This window comes from Giraffa tippelskirchi, chromosome 1, assembly GCF_054371585.1.
Source record: "Giraffa tippelskirchi isolate mGirTip1 chromosome 1, T2T-mGirTip1v1.2.pri, whole genome shotgun sequence".
In the NCBI taxonomy this organism is placed as follows: domain Eukaryota; kingdom Metazoa; phylum Chordata; class Mammalia; order Artiodactyla; family Giraffidae; genus Giraffa; species Giraffa tippelskirchi.
In genome coordinates, this window is record NC_137275.1 from 145,672,563 (window position 1) to 145,684,663 (window position 12,101).

General features: G+C 38.7%; 1 protein-coding gene across 4 annotated transcripts in view; it reads right to left on the bottom strand.

The window, feature by feature from the left end:
* The window catches only part of ADAMTSL1 (ADAMTS like 1), a 479,878-nt gene that overhangs the window by 348,905 nt on the left and 118,872 nt on the right, over nt 1-12,101 (bottom strand). For all 4 annotated transcript variants that reach the window (XM_081499058.1, XM_081499072.1, XM_081499064.1 and 1 more), the window contains exon 4: nt 3,433-3,669. In XM_081499058.1, coding sequence (XP_081355184.1) covers nt 3,433-3,669 — 237 coding nt within the window. The remainder of the gene's footprint in view (nt 1-3,432; nt 3,670-12,101) is intronic.

A 12,101-nucleotide genomic window follows, 5' to 3' on the forward strand; every position in this document is an offset into this window, starting at 1 on the left:
AGAATAGCCTCCACTTGCTGCAGCTAGAGAAAGCCCATGCAACAATGAAGACCCATTGTGGCCAAAAAATAAAAAAATGATAATGAGACAACAATGAGGTCAGAGATAGAGCTGAGAATTCCCAATAAAAGGGGTAAAAATGGAGGAGAAGGGAATATGGGGCAGAAGAGACGATTTTTTCAGGAAACCAGAAGAAGCTCTTTATAAAAACTGAATATTTCAGTAAGCATTAAGATTTTTGACAGTGTTTTAAAAATTATGAAAATGTTTTTTCTGAATTTTTCTTACCACAAACCACAAATACTAATCACCAACATACAGCTACAGTCTGAATAAAGGAATTTTTTCTAAGTAGAATGGAATTTATGTTTGTTCACTCCTTATAGGAAGCAGTGAGGGCTTTTCTTTTGATGACTAATTTCACTCTTCTCCTTCTGAAAGAGTATATACTGCATTTAAGTGTTCCATCTTTATTCCTCTATCATCTTTTTTTGGTAGATAAACAATTATTTCATCATTTTGATAATGTTGTATGTGTGTTAATTGCTCAGTTATGTCTGACTCTATGTGACCCAATGGACTTCTCTATCCATGAGAATTTCCAGGCAAAAATACTGGAGTGCATTGCCATTCCCTTCTCCAGGGGTCTTCCCCACCAGAGGATAATGTTACAATTTTTATCTGCAAAGTTACGCACATTTTTAGGATTGTTATCCATTTGGGAAAGCTTCTATCATATTCCTCTCTTATTGTGGCCTCTTTCTATTTCTTCCCTCCTTTTTATAAAACCCAAGTAGGTTTTAATCATGAAAACACAGGCTATTATTGTAATGGTAACAAGGAACCAAAATGATATCCCTTATAAATTCGTAATAAAAGTGGTAGTTTTTGATTTCCTGAGCATGATTAGTTTGATGTATTTCTTTTTGTTTTTAAAAAACTATTCCCCTGCTCTTGTCAGAGTCAAAATGAAAACTTCTTCCTGGTTTTAGGCATTGTTTCCTTTCTGTTCCTGCTGTCACTGACCTGGTCCAGGCTCATGCTTTTCTTCATTTTGGCTGCTCTAAGAGTCTCTTTTTCAGCTGGTCTCCTTACCTCCAGGGTCCTGTAAGTGGTCCATTTCAAGCATCCTGTAACTGTAGCTATACTCAGTTTTCTAAAAAGAGCTCAGATTGTCTATTTTCCACCAAAACTCTTTCTTGGCCACCCACTGTTGACCATAATCCTGTCTACCATTCAAGCCACCATGATTTACCCCCCAAATACCCCTCTCTCTCCTTACTGTGTAGCTGGGGATATTCTGCTACTTGCTAGTGTCTAGATACAATCTGAACTTTACCATCTCCTTTACCCTATTATTGCCTCTAACAAGACAAGTAAATGAAGAAAATAATAATAACCGATTATAATTTCCATGTGTAAGTCACCATTCTTTTCAGATATTCTGTAATTTACATTTGCCCCCAAATCTAACAGGTCACACTTTTAAGAATCTAAGTTGGGGAGGCATATTTACTGTTGCTTCATTTGCCAACATACATGAAGCCAGTTGGCAGGATTAATCTGGAAGGCAAGAGGCCCTGCTGAATTCCTATGCAACAAAAACAAATGAAACCTAATTTGCCAGCCTATCTTGTTTATTTTGGTTCATTCATCAGTGTAATATAGTACATACAACTTTGGACTAGATATCAAGGGACCTGAAATTTCTGCCATGACGAACCATACAACTTGCATAAAATCACACCAACTTTCTGGTCCCTCATTTTTTCTCATTGACAAAATGGAAAACTGTCTTGTTTTGTTCAAACAGTATACATATGAAAGAAATTATTATTATTAGTTGCCATTCCCAACAACACAGTCCCTTTTCTGTATCTATTTTGTTTACAATTCTATTATTCCCAAAGCTTTTGCATCTTTCATAATTCCATCTCAAAAGAAGCTGAGAGTCTTAGAGCAAGAAACTCACAGCAAATATCATAAATTATATTCAAATATACTGCTTTTTAGGTTGTTGATTAGATCACCTCTTGGGCTTTTCCCAACTTTAAAGCAGTAAGATTCTATATTCAAATTCATATCTGAAATTCACATGAAACCTTCAGATATGTAAATATCACTCCATCCTCTTACCTAAGAAGTGCTTGGACTTGCCACAATTTCCCTGCCTTATGATTCCAGACCTCATGAAGGCTTAATATGTCTGTGTCCCTCTCACATACACAGAACCTTGTAGGGCATCTCATATCTCTTGTTGTCATTTGCACTATAGTTACTCCTTTTACGTCTGTATAGAATTAGGTTTTAAAGAAACATGAATTTGAAACAACATATTACTGAAACACATTTTAAGTTTATTCTTATATTGCTAATTGTGATATCTGAAACCCTGAAGACATAAAAATTTCAAACAATGTCTTCTTGGGAGAGGCAAAGATTCTCAAAATGTCTACTTTGTGAAATATAACATTAGATGGTGAAGTACAGCACAGAGGACACTGCAGCAACTCCTTGTTCCTGAAACTTGGATTGTCATCCTAATCCAAAGCATAGACTTTGACATCAAGATAGCAAACATACTAACTCTCCCTCATCTTACTAACTCCCTACTAAAGTCATTGGAGTTTAGTAGCTCAGTCATGTCCGACTCTTCGCCGCCCCATGGACTGTAGTCTGTCAGGCTCCTCTGTCCATGGAATTCTCCAGGCAAGAATACTGGAGTGGGTTGCCATTTCCTTCTCCGGGGGATCTTCCCAACCCAGGGACTGATTCTGCGTCTCCTGCATTTTTTACTACTGAGCCTTCAGATAAGTGCCTCCCCTGCCTCCTCCACTAAAGCAGACGTTGATAAATTTACACCAAAAATCAAACCTCTTTGCTATCTCCATTTAAAAGATTTTTCTGGCTGAAATTTCAACCTGAAAGTTGGCACTGGCATGCCTTTTCCTACAGTTGTCTAAATTTTCAATAAAATTGTAGTCATGATAAAGAAACAACAAATTCTTCTACAGTATACTTGGAGATTTTAGAAGAAATCTTACCTGAGAAACTCGGAAGCTACAAGTAAGTGAAAGTTGATGCCTCCAAATACAGATACACATACACGCACACACACACACCATTATTTCAGGAACAACCAAAGTAGAGGTAATTTCAAAATCTAGTACAAAAGGGATACACAATATTGAAGAAGTGTTATTCTTCTATATTCAAGTGAGACATCAGGAAAGAAAGAAAAACTCTAGCTCACTTTTCCTTAACATAAAATAAAGCTATTGTAGTTTTAACTGACGTTGAACCTCAATTTTCCAATAGGTCATCATTTATCAACTCTAGAAAAAGTAACACTTATTCAGATAGCAGGAATACACAAAAGCTATTGACCCAAAATGCTCCAGAAAAATAGAATGCAAAGAAGCTGGCACTTACTTGGCACAAACCACTGATGCACATATCCAAAGATTCTGTGTAGCAACGAGTCCCGTCTAAGACTTTCGGCGCAAGTTCAACAACCAGAGCTGTCCCTTTGGCCTGACACTTGAGGGAACATGGGTTGTCAGGGTCATTAGACACAGGAAGCCATTCATAAAACTGGCCATGGTATTTGACATCATTGTGAGCTGAGCATTGCTGAGCTCGGAAATCACCAGCTTCTGGTGGACAGTCCTGGAGAAGAAAAAGAAGGGTGGGAGAAGCATAGGTTAAAAGAAAAGCCTCAAACAGGAACCTAGGGCAGCAGAATGCTCCAAGTCATAGGAAACAAAGTAAAGGTTCTATCACTACAGATGGATCCTCCCATAGCATCTGAAAGGTCATAAGATTATTTGGCTCTCAAAATGTAGAAATTTGGGAAAGTCATCAGCTTGAAATATATTTTCTGATAGAAGTAAAATGGGAAAGAAACCAGCTTGAGATAGTTCTGATGGATACTAGCCCGCCAGGCTCCACTGTGCATGGGATTTTCCAGGCAAGAATACTAAAGCAGGCTGTCATTTCCTACTGGGGATCTTCCTGACCTAGGGATAAAAGCTGTGTCTTCTGCGTTGCAGATAGATACTTTACCAGAGCCAACACCTGATCACTTCGTTATCCTATTTAAGAGTTCTCTTTAATCAAGTTTTTTCCTCTGAAAATCTATTTACATGTAAATGAGCACTGGGAGAATTGCATTATGCTATTTTACAAAATGAACACTGTCTCTTTTCTCAAATTTCAGTGTTAACTACAAGCATGCTAAGTTGCTTCAGTTGTGTCTAAATCTTTCCTACCGTATGAGCTGTAGCCCACAGGGTTCCTCTGTCCATGGGATTCTCCAGGCAAGAACAGTGGAGTGGGTTGCCATGCCCTACTCCAGGGGATCTTCCCAATCCAGGGATCGAACCCATGTCTCTCACATCTCCTGTACTGGCAAGTGGGTTCTTTACCACTAGCGCTCATTACTACTAAGTAGCATATAAGGCTCTAACATTTCAGAAGGCATAAATTCTTTCTAGGCAAAACTGGGTGTAGACAACTAAACACTTATTACAGATGATATTAAACTAGCTCAAAATACAACATGAATTCTGAAAGGCATTTCATTGTTAGTAGCATATACATTCTGAGAGTGAATAAGATGTAGAATTAAAGGAAAAGGATAATTTTTATTGTATTTGACAGATACATAGGTACTCAACAATCTTAAGTGATTATGAATATTGTATGAAAAAAAGTTAATGGTCATTAAACAAGTCAATATGTGTGTGTCGTACTTTGTTTGTTGTTAAAGGTAGTTTGTTGCAAGAAATAATACAAAATCCACAATCTGCAATCCTATGCTGTAAGTCACAAAACAATAGATGGTATGATTTAGCATAAATTCTCTAAACTTAAATGTTTTAACACCAGCTCCTTTCAGACATAGGCATTCCAAGATAAGAGCACAAGCTAATTTAATATTAATTATTCATGAACTTATGTTCCAAAGACAATATCACATCTTGCCCAGTTTACAAATCCTACCATTCTCCAACTAGACTTCATTAATTAGCTTCCATCCTGAAACAACTCTGTGACTAACTATGGCCCCAAACTCTGCACATCTTCTTCCCTAACTTACCCATTTGAGAAATTACAGACTGTCAAGGTGCTCTCCCCCCTTGTTTAGGAAGTTTAATAAAATCAGCTTTTTATTAAAAAGCACGGGGGCTTCCATGGTTGAACTGAGACTGTAATTAATAATTTTTCCCTAAAGAATTTTCAGTTGCATAATACCTGTCATTCCAAAAATCACTTAATTACTCAGCAGTATGGAAGAAATGTGGTCCTTGGACGGACCACCCCCAAAAAATGTGGTCGATGGACAGACTAATACCCAAAAAAGATGTTCTTTTCATTATAGGGGACTGGAATGCAAAAATACGAAGTCAAGAAACACCTGGAGTAACAGGCAAATTTGACCCTGGAGTACAGAATGAAGCAGGGCAAAGGCTAATAGAGTTTTGCCAAGAGAACACACTGGTCATAACAAACACCCTCTTTCAACAACACAAGAGAAGACTCTACACATGGATATCACCAGATGGCCAACACTAAAATCAGACTGATTATACTTCTTTGCAGCCAAAGATGGAGAAGCTCTATACAGTCAGCAAAAACAAGACCAGGAGCAGACTGTGGCTCAGATCATGAACTCCTCCTTATTGCCAAATTCAGACTTAAATTGAAGAACGTGGGGAAAACCACTAGACCATTCAGGTATGACCTAAATCAAATCCCTTACGATTATGTGGTGGAAGTGAGAAATAGAGTTAAGGGACTAGATCCAATAGAGAGAGTGCCTGATGAACTATGGACAGAGGTTCGTGACATTGTACAGGAGATGGGGATCAAGACCATCCCAAAGAAAAAGAAATGCCAAAAAGAAAATGGCTGCCTGAGGAGGCCTTCCAAATGGTTGTGAAAAGAAGAGAAGCAAAAAGCAAAGGAGAGAAGGAAAGATACACCCATTTGAATGCAGAGTTCCAAAGAATAGCAAGGAGAGATAAGAAAGCCTTCCTCAGTGATCAATGCAAAGAAATAGAGGAAAACAACAGAATGGGAAAGACTATAGATCTCTTCAAGAAAATTAGAGATACCAAGGGAATATTTCATGCAAAGATAAGCTTGATAAAGGACAGAAATGGTATGGACCTAACAGAAATAGAAGATATTAAGAAGAGGTGGCAAGAATATACAGAAGAACTGTACAAAAAAGATCTTCACGACCCAAATAATCACAATGGTGTAATCACTCACCTAGAGCCAGACATCCTAGAATGTGAAGTCAAGTGGGCCATAGAAAGCATCACTATGAACAAAGCTAGTGGAGGTGATGGCATTCCAGTTGAGCTATTTCAAATCCTAAAAGATGATGTTGTGAAAGTGCCACACTCAATATGCCAGCAAATTTGGAAAACGCAGCAGTGGACACAGGACTGGAAAAGGTCAGTTTTCATTCCAATCCCAAAGAAAGGCAATGCCAAAGAATGCTCAAACTACCACACAATTGCACTCATCTCACACACTAGCAAAGTAATTCTCAAAAGTCTCCAAGCCAGGCTTCAACAGTACATGAACCGTGAACTTCCAGATGTTCAAGCTGGTTTTAGAAAAGGCAGAGGAACCAGAGATCAAATTGCCAACATCTGAGGGATCATCAAAAAAGGAAGAGAGTTCCAGAAAAACATCTATTTCTGCTTTATTGACTATGCCAAAGCCTTTGACTGTGTGGATCACAACAAACTGTGGAAAATTCTGAAAGAGATGGGAATACCAGACCATCTGACCTGCCTCTTGAGGAATCTGTATGCAGGTCAGGAAGCAACAGTTAGAACTGGACATGGAACAACAGACTGGCTCCAAATCGGTAAAGGAGTACGTCAAGGCTTTATATTGTCACCCTGCTTATTTAACTTATATGCAGAGTACATCATGAGAAATGCTGGGCTGGATGAAGCACAAGCTGGAATCAAGATCGCCGGGAGAAATATCAATAACCTCAGATATGCAGATGACACCACCCTTATGGCAGAAAGTGAAGAAGAACTAAAGAGCCTCTTGATAAAAGTGAAAGAGGAGAGTGAAAAAGTTGGCTTAAAGCTCAACATTCAGAAAACTAAGATCATGGCATCTGGTCCCATCACTTCATGTCAATAGATGGTGAGACAGTGGAAACAGCGGCAGACTTTATATTTTTGGGTTCCAAAATCACTGCAGATGGTGACTGCAGCCGTGAAATTAAAAGATGCATACTCCTTGTAAGGAAAGTTATGACCAACCTAGGCAGCATATTAAAAAGCGAAGACATTACTTTGCCAACAAAGGTCCATCTAGTCAAGGCTATGGTTTTCCCAATAGTCATGTATGGATCCGAGAGTTGGACTATAAAGAAAGCTGAGTGCCAAACAATTGATGCTTTTGAACTGTTCTGTTGGAGAAGACTCTTGAGAGTCCCTTGGACTGCAAGGAGGTCCAACCAGTCCATCCTAAAAGAGATCAGTCCTGAGTGTTCATTGGAAGGACTGCTGTTGAATCTAAACTCCAATACTTTGGCCACCTGGTGCAAAGAGCCGACTTTTGAAAAGACCCTGATGCTGGGAAAGATTTAGGGTAGGAGGAGAAGGGGACAACAGAGGATGAGATGGTTGGATGGCATCACTGACTCAATGGACATGAGTTTGAGTAGACTCTGGGAGTTGGTGATGAACAGGGAGGCCTGGTGTGCTGTGGTCCATCGGTTCGCAGAGTCAGACACGACTGAGCAACTGAACTGAACTGAATAGAAGAAATACTGATAAAGTGGAACATCAAGCAAACTGTTTAGAGTGGTCCGCACCCCCATTATAATTGCTCTTACTTTCTTTTAATAAATAGAAGTGAATCAGCCATAAGGTGATTTCAGGTTCTGGTTGAATCACCTCTGTGTTAAGTTATAAGGGTAATATATAGTTAAGAGACCTCTTAATATGAACCTGAGATAATTTCCCACATTTATCCAATTTTAAGAAACGAATGTCAATTACATTTTAAAATTGAATTTACATCACCTAAGTACAGACATACAACTATAGTCTCTCTTATGAATCCCTCCTGCTCAACAAAATGTCTTGAGTCTTCCCATCTTTACTAAAATAAATAAGACTAAAAGTCAGTCAAAGGTAAAGTTTTAAGAAGTGAAGTTAAACTATTAAGACTTCTAGGTTTCCTTTTCTGTGACAAAAAGTAGACATATTTAAACATATCATGGAAAATCAACAAGCAGACAGATGTTCCTGTTCTCAATTCACCTATATCTACTAGCTCCAAGAACACCTGTTACATGTTTTATAAACTTTCACAACTAGAGAAATATCTCTGAGAATAATAATGTTTGTGAACACCTCTACTCACTTTCATCACTATGGTCTTTCCTCCTGCCCCTACTTCTGTGGGGTGGGAAAATATATTTTGTTAAATTGGGAATGCACTTAAAACCTGGAGTTTAGAACTGGAAACTGAATTTGAACCTTTTTAACGTTTGAGTTTATTTGTACTTGGCAAAATGCAACTTCCTGTTTTAAGAAAAAGGACTTAAGAGGATTTATAAAACAGGTTCAGAAAGCTTCTTGGACATCAAATAGCTCTTACAAAATAACATTTTGATGATTTAAGTGTAAATGAATCAGAAACATATGAATCAAATTTCCCTTGAAATACACATGTTTAAAAATTAAAGGAAGAAGGATTTGGCAAAAGCTTCTTTTGTTGAACCCAAAACATCTCAAGCATAGTTCAAGACATTCACTGAACCCCTGAAGCATCTGGAGTCACCCAGCTGCAGGAGTGGAAACTCAAGGAAAGTCATCATGATTTCTTGTCCCATAGTATCATAATAATAATTATAACAAAAAAACTCTACCTTGTATAGAGATTCATCATGTACATCATTTTTAGTTCTGAATTATAGTTTGATCCATGAAACCACTATAATTTCTGATCCTCCTAAAAATCAGATTTAGAAACTGATGCCCTAACTGCTTTGACATCCTATCCTGGGCATTATCTTTGAAATATCTCATAGGTAGTAATGATGAAGACAAAATTGCTGAAGTCTAGTAGTTATTTGAACTAAATATATTCCCCACCAAGAACCTGGCAAAAAGCATGGTGTGGGAAGGATGCTCTGGAGTAAAGATCCCCAGCTTTCAGCTAGAGACATCATCCAGTAGTATTAGAGTGAGAGAGAGCAAAAGAACACATTTTTTGGCCTTCTGTCTCTTTCCAACTAACTATCATGCCTGAATATTGACAACTGTGTCAGGCTACTGAGCTAGAACTTCCTCACCCTGAAAGAAAAATATTTTACTTAACATAGTCGGATGATCCCATGAATTACTGCATTTAGCCACTTAATATAGTTTTCACTCCAAGTTTTAAGCACTCAATTCTAACCACGTCAGAGTTCTTTTTTTTTTTTTCTTTAAAAGCACAAAAATACAAACTGACTTTAATGTGCTTCCATTATAATTCATAAAGTCTGTGGAGTTCTGCCATGTATGAGTCCAATTCAAAACATTTTCTGGTTAATCAACTAGCCAGTGGGGAAGATAAGATGGATCCCAGATGTCCCCTGATGATGACAGGTGGATCAGATTACACTGTGGGACAAGAGAGGGTCAGGCTTCCCAGAGTTGATTCACTGGGTGAAATGCGGACGATTATATAGCAGCAGCTAAGGTGGCAGCATCGGAAAGGCCTTTAAAATGGTTTTGAAAAAACCACATACAGATTACAGATTTAGGGTCAGGAAAAACATGACTTTTTATTTTTATCTCTTTTTAAAGATGACATTTTACCTTCTTGAGGGATGGCCGTCTGTTTTGCCTCTATCCTTAAATGGTGGTTGGCCTTTTATGCTAATGTTGCAGTTTAATTTAAAGTATTACATGAGTAGCATGATATAAATGCCATATTCTGATTCCATGGCGTTATATATAAGTGAAAGAAAGTGTTAGTTGCTCAGTCGTGTCCGACCCTTTGCGACCCCATGGACTGTAGCCAGCCAGGCTCTTCTGCCCATGGGATTTCTCCAGGCAAGGATACTGGAGTGGGTTGCCATTCCCTTCTCCAGGGGATCTTTACGACCGAGGGATTGAACCCAGATCTCTTGCATTGCAGGCAAATTCTTTACCATCTGAGCCACCAGGGAAGTTTGTTATTCATAAAGTCAATATTTATACCTGAGAGTATCAAGAAAATCCTGGAAATTATATTGCAAGTGACTGCATGGACTTAGTAACTGAAGAAATTGATCCTTCTCACTGCAATCCCCTACCTTGAAATATTCCTCAGAATACTGGATCTCCCCTCCATCTTGCCCTAATCACTTACCCTCCAGAAAAGATACTGTGCAAGAAAACTATCATTGCTTACTAAGGCATCTCCGCTATCTTCCGGACTTCCATCACAGCTCAGTGGGTAAAGAATCTGCCTGCAATGCAGGAGACCTGGGTTCGATTCCTGGGTTGGGAAGATCCTCTGGAGAATGAAATAGCAACCCACTCCAGCATTCTTGCCTGGAGAACCCCATGGACAGAGGAGCCTGGCAGGCTACAGTCCATGGGATTGCAAGAGTCGGTCATGACTTAGCGACTAAACCACCACCACCATGCTATCGTCTAGAAATTTGGGATTGCTACTGTATGATGAAAATGTATATAGAAATTCTTCAGCTACTTGATGACTTTAGAAAAATTTTAGTAGTTCTGAGTTTTACCCTGAAAACATTAGGAAAAGTCAATGTACAGATGGTAAAATGGGAAAAAATTACTGTAAAAGATTCCTTTACAAAAAATAGATGGAAGCTCAGAAAAATATACCCCTTAAAGTTCTCAAATCTCTTAGCACCCTTAAGCAGACACCTTTCCTTAAAAATATATTTGGCTGTACTACTTGGCTTTCTGTCTCTTTTACCTGAAGTTAAGCTGAAACTACTAAACAGTAATTATCCACTGATGCTATCCAATCTAATATGATATTTTGTGCTCAGAAACATAATTAATGTTTCAGTTTCTATTTCCAACTCTCCTCTCCTGTATATATGAGTTTCCAATGCCAGACTCATATATACAACTGCTTCCTCACCACCTGTATGTCTAAGACATCACAAACTCATCACGCCCAAAGCCAAATCCCTGATTCCCCTCGCCCCCCACCCCCAAAATTGTTTCCTCTTCAGCCTTTACTATACTAGTCAATGTCAACTCCATCCTTTTCAGGCCCCATATCTTAAAGCAGTGGTTCTTACATTTGAGTGTACATTAGAATCATTTGGAAGGCTTGATCAAAATACCAGATTAGGGACTTCCCTGGTAGCTCAGTGGTTGGGACTCTATGCTTCTCACTTCAGGGGAATGCAATCCCTGGTCTGGGAACTAGAATCTCACATGCCACGTGATGAGGCCAAAAATAAATAAATAAATAAACAAATAAATAGATGATAAGTAAATTTTAAAAACTCAGATTATTAGAGCTCCATGCTCCAGAATTTCTGAGTCAACAGATTTGGAGGGGGGAGGGAGTAAAAGAATTTATGTTTTTAACAGGTTCCCCAGTGATGCTGATATTTTGTTGATTTAGTGACCACACTTTGAGAACCACTGCCTTGGAATAATCCTTGACTCCCACATCTAATCCGTCAGGAAAGGCTGGTTCTATCCACAGAAGTATATAAAAGCTGACCACAATCTCAGCCAAGCCACCATCATGTCTTTCCAGCATTATTAAATAGTATCCTCACTGATCTTCCTTCTACCACCATTGCTTTCCAAGAGACTGCTGTCAGAGCAGCCAGAATGATCTTATTAAAGCAGAAAGCAGATTGTGTCACGTCTCTGCTATGATACTGCAATGGCTTCACTCAGATTAAAAGCCAAAACCCTCATCACAGACAGAGGAAAGGATCTGGCCCCATCATCTCATATTGTCTTCCTTTTCCCTAGGCTCCAGCCACATTGGATTCCCATTACACCTTGAACACTCCGAGAATACATTTATTACGTGACACATTTGCTGTTGCCTGGAATTTTCTTTGCTCAGAT